The 11,049-nt window shown below is 35.8% G+C and overlaps 1 protein-coding gene across 3 annotated transcripts in view; it reads left to right on the plus strand.

Moving 5' to 3' along the window:
- ablim2 (actin binding LIM protein family, member 2) overlaps positions 1–10,524 on the plus strand; it is a 64,147-nt gene extending 53,623 nt beyond the window's left edge. For 2 of the 3 annotated variants that reach the window (XR_013783191.1, XR_013783192.1), the window contains exons 17-22: positions 569–612; positions 1,658–1,763; positions 2,132–2,190; positions 3,863–3,924; positions 5,251–5,331; positions 7,409–10,524. Coding sequence is in view for 1 of the 3 variants with exons in the window: in XM_079398441.1 (XP_079254567.1) it covers positions 569–612; positions 1,658–1,763; positions 2,132–2,190; positions 3,863–3,920; positions 4,048–4,055; positions 5,251–5,331; positions 7,409–7,522 (470 nt within the window). In the remaining 2 variants the exon portion in view is untranslated. Of the gene's footprint in view, positions 1–568; positions 613–1,657; positions 1,764–2,131; positions 2,191–3,862; positions 3,925–4,047; positions 4,056–5,250; positions 5,332–7,408 lie in introns of all 3 variants that reach the window. The other variant, XM_079398441.1, reaches the window with a different exon arrangement.
- Positions 10,525–11,049: the final 525 nt, after the last annotated feature.

Genomic DNA, 11,049 nt, shown 5'->3' on the forward strand with positions numbered 1-11,049 from the left:
TTCTTTATTTTATTTGCGTGCCTCTGTCCATTCATACATACTCATTTGTCAGTTGCAGTATTCGTAGTTTCCATCTATTTGTGGTCTTGTAACTTGGATGTTAAACAAACATGGTGTCTGTGTAACTCATTGGTTTGGTGAAATGTCAAAGGCATTTTTGCAATCCATTGTAATTGGTTTAAAGACATCTGTAAAGCTCATTGTGATTGGGTGCTAGAGGTATCAATCACTTGACTGGTTTCTTTTGGCCTTTTCTCCTGAACGTACCCCTTGACATTGTGTTTGGTTGTGTCACTTTTCACTTGCTTGTTGATTCTCTCCATGAATTAATTTTTCTCCTGTAGTGAATACTGCAATTAGTTTGAACACTGTCTCAAATCAAGCTACACTGAAAAAAATTTGATTACACGTGTAGGAGTATATAACAGTATTTTCTTTCAGTTTCTTTATTGTGTGTGTGTGTGTGTGTGTGTGTAGTACACTGCATGATGTAACTTGTGTTGATCACTCTCTCAAACAGTGAAAACTGTCCTTTAGGATATATTTAAACTTTCTTACTGTGCTGCAGCTTCCAGAACCTCCTGGCAAGATGGTGAAGACGTAGACAGAAAGGTGATTTTATATAAACATCTGTGTGTTCTCGTCCATTCTGGTATACAGTATCAAGTTGTTTTGGTAATTTAATCCAACCTACCCTTTTTTTACTTATTATTGAAATAATATACTTTAAATTAATATACTTGAGTGCAAACTGAATGTAATGTGTTTAGACACTTCATTTCATGTTAATTGCAATTATATGAAAATGTATTACAGTTTAAATTTATATTAATTACAATTAGCAGAACCTAGTGCATAGTGCAAATTTTAGTCTGATAACTATAAAGATAACGATAAAGATATAGTTCTAAAAATCCACACCACAGCTATAACGATAAAGGCACAGAGAAATTATATCGTTGGAATCACTTTTTTTCATTTTTTTCAGCTGATGAACGATGAAAAACCTTGACAGCCAATCAGAATCAATCCTGCTATAACAAGCTCAAGAATTTAAAGCAGCAAACGATCGCGCGCTTAGACACTAATATCGTTATCTTTATAGTTATCTTTAAAGATTTCATTCTTGGTTTGAATGGGGCTTTAGTCTTTATATGTATTTTCATAATTTCATAATATGGTTAAAGTGTACTGCTGAATGTACTGACAACCTTTTATGGTAGACTAACATATAAAGTAATTTATATTAAATCTTGTAAGTCATGTATTTAAATATATTTGTATATACACATTTGTAATTATGAAGTTGCAGTTGAGTTCATTTAAAATATATCATCTTCAAGTGTAATATCAAATAACACAATACAGTTAAAATGATAATCAAGTACTTTACATGTGCTTTAGTATGTTAGTCAACATCAAAATAATTGTACTTTAAAGGAAGATTATTACAATATAATGATTTGAAATGTACTTAAAAGTAAAACTTATAATTTGATATTATTACAAGTGCAATTTAAAAGATTTTAAATACACTTCAGGTGCACATTCAATACATTTAAGCACGTTTCATAATATAATCAAACCTATATGTTTTCCGTCTTTCCATTAAATTATTTAGTTGATCATATTTCTTGCTGCTTTTGTTTGTCAATAGACCAGAACATGTTGGATGAACCTGAAGAGTGAGATGGATGGACAGTCTCCAGATATGGACCCCAGGACCTCCACCCACAGCTTACCCACCGATATGTCTCAACCTAGTGAGTAGCCAATCAATGATTTCATTAAAGTCACATCAGGTCACTCAGCGGCCATCTTGCTAACATCTCAGAGCAGCTATTTTGTGTGTAGTAACAATGAAATCTGACAACAATTGTATCATAGTTAGTGATAAATATTGTATTTTTCAGACTGGCCGAGTTAATTTGCATGCCCTTTTCAGAGTAAACGGAAAAATGGCTTTAACTAAAAGGCGGGGCTTTCTGTCCTACAGCTGCCATATTGATATTGAGTGGTACATTTTTCTATTAATTTTTCATATCCTCCTTTTAAACTGTCTCTGCCTGTCCTCCCCTTGAACATGATAGAGTAAAGTGCCATAAATCTTTATAAATTCTCTGTTTTACAGACTTTCCATACAATAAGTCTGCTTCGCTGCCAGGATATGGGCGGAACGGCATATACAAGGTAAACCTTATAAGACCTGATATCTGCACACAAACACAGCACCCCACAAACCTTTTAACACACCATCTGTGTGTGATTTTTGGGAATATATGTGAGCTGTGGTCACAAATGCTGTCATTCGCTCTCTCAGCAGTGAAGAATGTTGTTTGATCCTAGTTGGATTTGTCAAACCCAGCTGCTGGGACACAGAGGGCTGTTGTAATCGCGCACATCAGGAAACACAGTTAGTGTAGAGATTTAGCTGAGGAAGCCATAATGCTCAGAGGGTGTGTCTGTGCTTGCGTGCAGTTAGAAGTGTGTCTTGTTCCCACCCTCTGGCTGTTTTCCATGTTCGGCTTTGATCTTGAAATCTGGCTCCCTTAATGTACTATCCTCTGTAACGACGAGCAAGAAAACCCAGGCACACTCTTTATTAAAAATCTGATTCAGATCTTTTATCTCGCATTGCCAGTGTTTTCTTTGTTTGAGAACGTTTTGAAAGCTTCTCCTGTACACTAGGTGGCAGTATTTTGCAACGGCTCATTGTATCTGGACAATAAAATACCTGAAAACATAAATATTATCCATTCTTTATGTGTACTCTGGTCTGACTTAGTGTCATGTTTCGCCTTTACTTTCCACAAGCGTTCACAAAGGCATGTGAATTGGAGAGTTGGTCACAGATGAATATTTATAACCAAATCCACCGGCAAGCTTTAGCCGCGATGATTCTAGCCTCTGTCTGTGCTACTGCTAGACTTTAACCTTTAACCTCAAGAAATGAAAGAAAATTTTCAGTTACAGAAGCCGCTCTGTTCAAACATGATATTGTTACTCTCATTTGATCCCTCACGAAAATGAAGTTTATTCAAGTGTGCTATTAGTATACTTTTTTTAAACTAAAAAAAAAAATAGGAAAGTGTACTTTTATTCTACTTTTTGTTTACTTCTCAGAAATATACTTAAAATGATATTTAAGTATACTTGACTTATACTTAGAAAAAGTCTAAATATATTTGAGCTATACTTGTGCTCCTAGAATCCGTGTTTTCATTGTTATACGGTAGGGGGCCGCTAGTACACATCTTCTGTACAGAATTTCCCCAAAAAACACAAGTGAAGAAGAAACCGAAACAACAGATGCTTCCATAGGATCAGCAAACATAAAACAGCATCAAAACTGTGTAACATTATGGAATAAAATGTCGACCAATGAAGAGGTAATAATGACTGTCAAGCTTTGGGGTGTTTATCGAATCCATCTACGTTTTGATTATCATCTGAATCCAATTCATAGAAAGTGGGCCAATTTAGTCACAAGGAGTATTGAAATAGTACACTTACGAGTATACTACTAGTGTACTGATATTTATATACTTACTACAGAAAGTCTACTTAAAAATATACTTGAACTTTACTTAAGTATATTTAATAAAATAAACTTGAAGTATACTACTTCTTGGTAAGGGATAGTAGCAAAAATAAATAATGAAGGCATGGTGGAACTTTTCCAATGATGTGACCTTCTTAAAACCAGATGATGATATCGTTTACTTTGGGACATGAATGTACCTGTAGTTGAAAAAACAGCCATCTACCGTTTTGATATTGCCATGCATTCTATGTGTGAATAAATGTGCTCTGTATATAATTGTAAATATGCCATGTCTTGTCATGCATTGCGTCATACCAGGCAGCTGATCTTGGTGAGGATGAGGGCGATCATGACTCATCCTGGAGTGGAATGAGAGGTGAGTATTTAACTTGCATAGACAACAGACAAATTGCCTTTTTTTTACCATACAAAGATTATTGGTTGTAATTTGTCTTTCTCTTTCTCTTTTTTTAACCTCTTTTCTGTTTTCCAATGCTTCTCAGAGTACAAGGTGAGTTCTAGTGTGTATAATGGAATGCTGTAGCTTTTCAAGTCTTATCAGTTTCCCATTTTGTAGAACAGTAATTCTTAACTTTTGGGTGGTGAGTCCAAAATAGGTGGCTGCACTGTTCTGATCAGGGAAAAACAAAAAAATGGAAAGGAAAACAACAAAATACAACTATTCTAGAAAAAAAAAATATATAATAATAATTTAATATGACCCAGAACGCATTAAAGGGGTCATATGATGCTATTTTAAAGATCATTATTTTGTGTATTTGGTGTAACAGAACATGTTGACATGCTTTAATGTTCAAAAAAACACATTAATTTTCAAATACTGTATATTATTGTAGTTCCTCTATGCCCCACTTTTCTCAAACGCGTAATTTTCTACAAAGCCCCTCCTTCCGACAAGCACAGTCTGCTCTGATTGTGCATTGTGATTGGCTGGACACCACAAGCACGCGTCGGAAATGTAACGCCCCTCACCATAATCGCGAGCTTCAACTTTCAAGTTAGTTTTATCAGTTCAAGCCCGAAAGGGGAACAAAGTCGACACAAAGTGACAGACACAGTGATGATGCTCGTATGTATTTGCAGTACACAAGCCGCGGTTAAGATGATTTCTGACGGGCTGTACACTCCGCCGTGATGTGACCCTGTTCCCCTCACACACACACACACTCACTCATACACACAACGCGTTATGCGCAAAACTCCTCATTTGAATAGTCAATAGCAAATACTTGAACTAATAACAAAAGATACTTACAATCGCTGATTCAGAAGTGCCAGATTGTCATAGCAAAGTCAGAATTGACCATTTTTATGTCATCTATGCACGAACAGCTTGTAACACTCCAAAGAGAAAGGAAAACTTGAAATGAATGAATGAATGAATGATGCATTTATATAGCACATTTATTGTGTATTGCTGTACACCCAAAGCGCTTTACAATCATGTGGGGGGGTCTCTTTCTGGGAAATCGCATCATATGACCCCTTTAAAAGAATAGTTCAGCCAAAAAGGAAAATTCTGTCACAATTACTCACCCTCATGTCATTCCAAACCCGATTTGGTGCTCAAGATTTCAAAAGAACAGCATTAATTTGATCTAAATATATTTTGTATCAAATGTCTTAACGCTATAAAAGAGTGCATTTTTGTGATTGTGTGTATTTCACATGCATGTATGTTGCAGGTCTATCCCTATGACATGCTAGCTGTGACCCACAGGGTCCGAGTAAAACTACCTCGGGATGTGGACCGCACCAGACTGGAGGTAATATTTGAATAGACCTTCAAGTAGACCACTTTTCTGTTTTGTCCATTTCTTTCCTTCTTTATGTGGCCTGTTTGCTGAATCATACTCTCTCTCTCATATGCTGTAGATGATTTTGTTTAGTGTGAATACTGTACATTTTTAATTGATTGCACTTTGGAGCATCCCAAGTTATGATGATTGAGTGATACATTATAATGATTGACATTTAAATACAGTTGTCATCTTTTTAATATGGAGCATGGGTTGACTTATTTCTGTTTAATTATTATTTTGTCAGCATTAGTCTTGATCAAAGTACGCAAGAAGGCAGCCAGGCGAAGAGTTGTGTATGTTTGTGTGTATGCCTGACTGCACATCTCCCAGTGCGAGTATTTGTGGGGTTATGGCTTTGATGGACTACAGTCCACTTGCCCCCGGCCAACACATAATATATCCTCAGTGTTCCTGGACATTGTGTCAGTGTTATTAGTGGGTTTAAATGGAAAGGGGAAGAGAAGTGTCTGGCTCACTTTAACTTCAGCATGAGTTATGAGAGATGTTGATTTACTGATCCCACTCCCTATAACTGTTAGTTTGGAATCACTGTGGTTAAAATTGCGATATCTGAAAAAGTGTGTGTGTTTGTCATCATACGACTGTTGTCCTGATGTAAGAGGCCCTTGTCACATCTGTTTGAATTGAGGATGATTTAAGTCTCCCAGCGGGAGACACTTGCAACACCCAAAACTTTCCAAAGACGTTGATTTCAGCAGCTTTTTGGAGGAGTTCAAGATACCCATACATCTGCAAGTGTTACAGTACCACATACAACAGGGCCTGAAAGAATAAAGATTTATACAGATCCATTCTGGAATAGTTTAAACCACAATTGAGGTCATAGGCTTAAAAGCCTGGCAACTTTCACAGCCCCCCAGTGGTGCTCGTAATCCTGATTGTGCTAAAGGCAATGAATGTCCTCAACCATTGCAAAGCTTTAGGTGGCACATGCACGGAGATGGTTGTAATTATTGTCAATATTGTATAATTTTTTTCTGTATACTTTAATCTGTAATGACGTTTGCGTCATGCAGATATTGTTAGCAGAATAAACAGTGCTTAGAATCCTGGTAGAAGTTCTTTGGGATTGTTCTGATTAAGCTTTGATTAGCTGTTTGACAGTGTTATTTTAGGCCTTTATAGATGGATGACTAAATCATGGAGCTATTCTGCATGCTTTAAAGTCATAGTTCACCCAAAAAGAATTATAATTCTGCATTTGTTTAAATTCATTTATACTTCCTCGTGTCTCTTTAAATTTTCCCATATTGGAACACAAAAGGAGTTATCAGAATGTCCAAACTGTTCTTTTACATAAAATTAAAATGGATTTTAATAACTTTTGAAGAATTTTTAATGAATAACCATTTCAGTTTTGGTCTGTTCTTCACACAGAGCTTTCATATGGTTCCAAAAGACTTGAAATTAGGGTTTTATGATTTGGGGGAAAATCTCATTTAAATATTTCTGATAAAAATATGATTAAAAAAGCTTCTTGTTTGATGAAAATGCCAGTTTGTTGGGCAGCAGAATTTCACCAAAAATGTTGAGATTATATATCAATATGATTAGGAAATAATATATAATACAAAAATTATAATACTATGATTTTTTTTCCTAAAGAAAACATCTACAACAAATTAAGAAATATTAGAATTGTAATATTTCACTGTATAGTTTTATTTTACAGTACAACTGTACAATGACAATACTAATATTTCCAGGCAGTGCATAAAAAATATTTGAAATAGACACAGATTTGATTGTTTTATAACCACTCTAAACCATATGATTATTTTATGACACTTTTTTGCCTGTTAACCATTTCATCTTCATTGCAGTTAAGTGCAGTGGGAATATTTTTCTAAATATCTTCTATTGTGTTCCACTGAAGAAAGAAAGTTGCACAGGCTTAGAATTACACTGAATTAATTTTTTTTTCAACTGAACTCCCTTTTAAATTTGCCAGATATCAAAATTGATTTGTAAAATTTTAGAATTCAATTAATTACATTTATTGTAATCCTTATCATTTCAGAGGCATCTGTCACCTGAGGACTTCTACAACGTATTTGGGATGGCCATTGAACAGTTTGACCGTTTGGCCTTGTGGAAGAAAAATGACCTTAAGAAGAAAGCCCGCTTGTTTTAAATGCCGCCGAATCGCTTGAAGGAAAGCAAAGATAAAGAGAAAACCTCTTCTCATCCATCCTGTGTGCATGGAGGATGAGTGTGAGAGAAATATATATGCACCTCCGTTCTGCTGCATAGCTACTGTCATCCCATCTCACGCTGAGGAAGAGGGAGTGCTTTCACAACGCTGTTTGCCACCTAGCTTTGTTCGTGAACGCTGTACCACATGGTCTGAATGTTACTCTGATGCCAGAGAGTCAGAACTAAATTCTCCATCTTGTTTTTCTCTTTGATTGTCTTTGATCTTGCTCCCTCGGCTTTCTTTATGATTACTGCATTGTATTCTCTCTTTGCTGAAAAAGCACTCAATATTGATATAAGCCACTTTCTTTACATTTTATACCGTTGAGAAACATGGCCAACCAGCTCTACTTGTACGTCTTTTTGCTATGTAATAATATCCATCTTCCCCTGTCCCATTGTCTTTATTTTTGACTGCAGTGAATGTTGTCCAATGTTCAAGTCTTGTCCTCGTCGACTCACATTGTGTCTTTCTCTCGTCTCTTTCTGCCTGTTCCTCTTCTTACCTCCTAGACATAATACTCAGCCACTGCTTGGGCTGTAATATCTATCATGTAATATCAGCTTTATGGAAGCTCATTCATCCATGGCTTTAGCATGACCAGGCCAAAGACTCAATCGGAGTGAGAAGTCAACAAAGCACCTTACACGTGACCTAACCAGACGCGACGCAATAAAACGACAAGAAAGAACCTCCTCCATGTCATTTATTTTTTTTGTCCTAACAGCCTCGTTTGTGAGAAGCAAAGAGCAACAGGACACAACACAACATCATGCTGGGAAGCCCTGCCCACTGTGAAATCTCATTGGTTCCTCAGAACTATACATCTCATTGGGTGTGATTTTGTCACCTCACGCATCAGTTTTCGAACTTGTCGTATTGCGCCTGGTTAGGACACAGTGTTAGTTGATATGTTTAATAATCTTTACTGTTGCTCAATGACTGTGAGTGCAAACAGCTGGAACAATGCATAGCTTTTGTGTTATATTATGTATTTGTTTGCGTTTTCAGGTCAATGTGCAATTCATCAGATGTCATTATCATGAGATCACAGTTATTCAATAAGACATTTAGAGTTGTTCTAAACTAATATCTGGACTTCACATACTCTCTCCATATATATTGTGCACAGTACTATGGTCATAAACATTTATCAGCCCGACATTCTCAGTGTTTTAATCCACACAAATGAAAGTGCTCAAGGCAAAGTAAAGCCTTATTTTTGTATGCAATTTTTTTTTTCACACAGATGTTTGCCAAATACTTTATTTTCCATTTGCAAGTAATTGCAACAATGACTTTAGCATGGAGCCATGCCAAAGTTAACAGATTCTGTAGCAATTAGCAAAACTAATACAACACGACACTTAATAAAGCATGCAGTTCAGTGGCGCTTCATTTAAAACAAATATGATTGTTTTTCTTCTGCTTTTTTGATTGTTAATAAATGTGTGTGCAGTATATTGATATAAATGTCTGTTACACTTACCATGTCACCCTGTTGGCATACACTGCATTTATTAGGAGCATCATGTAGTGGCTTCATATCAGACTTTTATGAGTAATCATTACACGTGTTGTTTGATTTGAGAGCTAAACGTTATTGAGAGATTGTTTTGTTTCTTCAGACACATTCTTAAGTCACACCATGTCTGTTCTAGATATTTTAAATCTCAAACTCAAATTTGCAAAAAAGAAAGGTATTTTGTCCTTTATGTGAATACATTACATAAAGATGACATAAAGATCTGGAATTGTTAGAAACACCGCCACATTCAGTAAACTAAGTTCTGAGTAATGATAACCATGTGTAACATATGCCTATATCTTGTACAATATCACGGCATCTTTGGATTTTTAAACTGCTCAGCAGGGAAACTCAGATTGTTTTACTTCGTTGATTGGGAAAGTATGGCGTTTCTAACTTACTGTATGTGTGTGCTTATCTCATTCTTCAGGGTCGTAATGTGACATTTTTCATGCAGTAAATTTCAGCCTTCATTGCTCATGCCAAAATCTGTTGTTTTGGGGAAAATACAGTGCAGTAAAGCTAGTCTGAAACACATGAATGTGTTTTGGTCTGAGTGCGTGGGTGGGAGCCTTCCCAGAAGAACCATGTTGAGCTACGGAGGACGAATGTGTTAGTCTTATTTGAACAGCTGTAGAAACATGCTCGCATGTGGGCGTGAGTGCTGTCAGCTTCCAGCTCAGCAGTCCAATAGTTCAGACTAGGTGAGTTCAGATCAGTGTGTGTTCGATCTTCTTTATTCTTCAGCATAGCACTGTTCTAACCTATAAAAAAACAGACCCAAGTGGAGACAAAACGGGGAGGTCATATCTGCATCTGTATTTCTGTGTTTTCTAAAAAAAAAAAAATGGTTTGCTTTTGTGAATCATTTCAAAATTTGTTTTTCTTTGTGTGTGTAAAATCTCTTTGTCTGGATGAAAGCAGATGTAGGACTGTGACCCAAGAGAACTCTGACCTAACAGTTTTGAGAGCTGCTTTCCTACTTTTGCTACTATAACATATGAAGAGAGTTTGTGCCTGGGTCCGAATGCATTCACACAAATGTATTATTTTATACCTAGAAAGTTTAAGAGACATTCTTATGAAGTTGTGTTTGTGTCATGATGAGGTAACGCAACATATTGGGTTTTCCATGGGTGCGTGTGGTTTTGTGTTAGTATGCAAACTAACTACTGCGTATAACTGATTATAATGTTGTTCTGACTGTGCAAAGTAATGAGTTTGGGAAATGTAAATGCACCCATTTCATTCACAGTGTCTTTGAGTTGCTTTGCAAGAAATATTGATATTCATCTCAATAAATACAGTTACTTCAACTCTTTTTTCTGTAAAGAAAGTTGCTGAGACAGACGGATGGATGGATGGATGCATGGATAACCATCTAAATAAAGCTACTTCTGTTTTTCAGTTCAGTTTGGCTTTTTTTCTGTAAAGATTCTGAATCAGACAGACAGAAAGATAGATAGATAGATAGATAGATAGATAGATAGATAGATAGATAGCAGTGTTGGGAAGGTTATTTGGAAATGTAATAGGTTACAGATTCCAAGTTACCCTATTTAAAATGTATTATAGTGTAAATCTTTCAGTTACTTTATTAAAGTAATGTAACTGATTACATATACAGTTGAAGTCAAAAGTTTACATACACCTTGCAGAATCTGTAAAATGTTAATTATTTTACCAAAATAAGAGGAATCATACAAAATGCATGTTATTGTTTATTTAGTACTGACCTGAATAAGATATTTCACATAAAAGATGTTTACAGATAATCCACAAGAGAAAATAATAGTTTACATACACTTGATTCTTAATATTGTGTTGTTACCTGAACGATCCAAAGCTGTGTTTGTTTTGTTTAGTGATAGTTGTTCATGAGTCCCTTGTTTGTCCTGAACAGTTAAACTGCCTGCTGTTCTTCAGAAAAATCCTT

This window comes from Barbus barbus, assembly GCF_936440315.1.
Source record: "Barbus barbus genome assembly, chromosome: 38".
Lineage (NCBI taxonomy): Eukaryota > Metazoa > Chordata > Actinopteri > Cypriniformes > Cyprinidae > Barbus > Barbus barbus.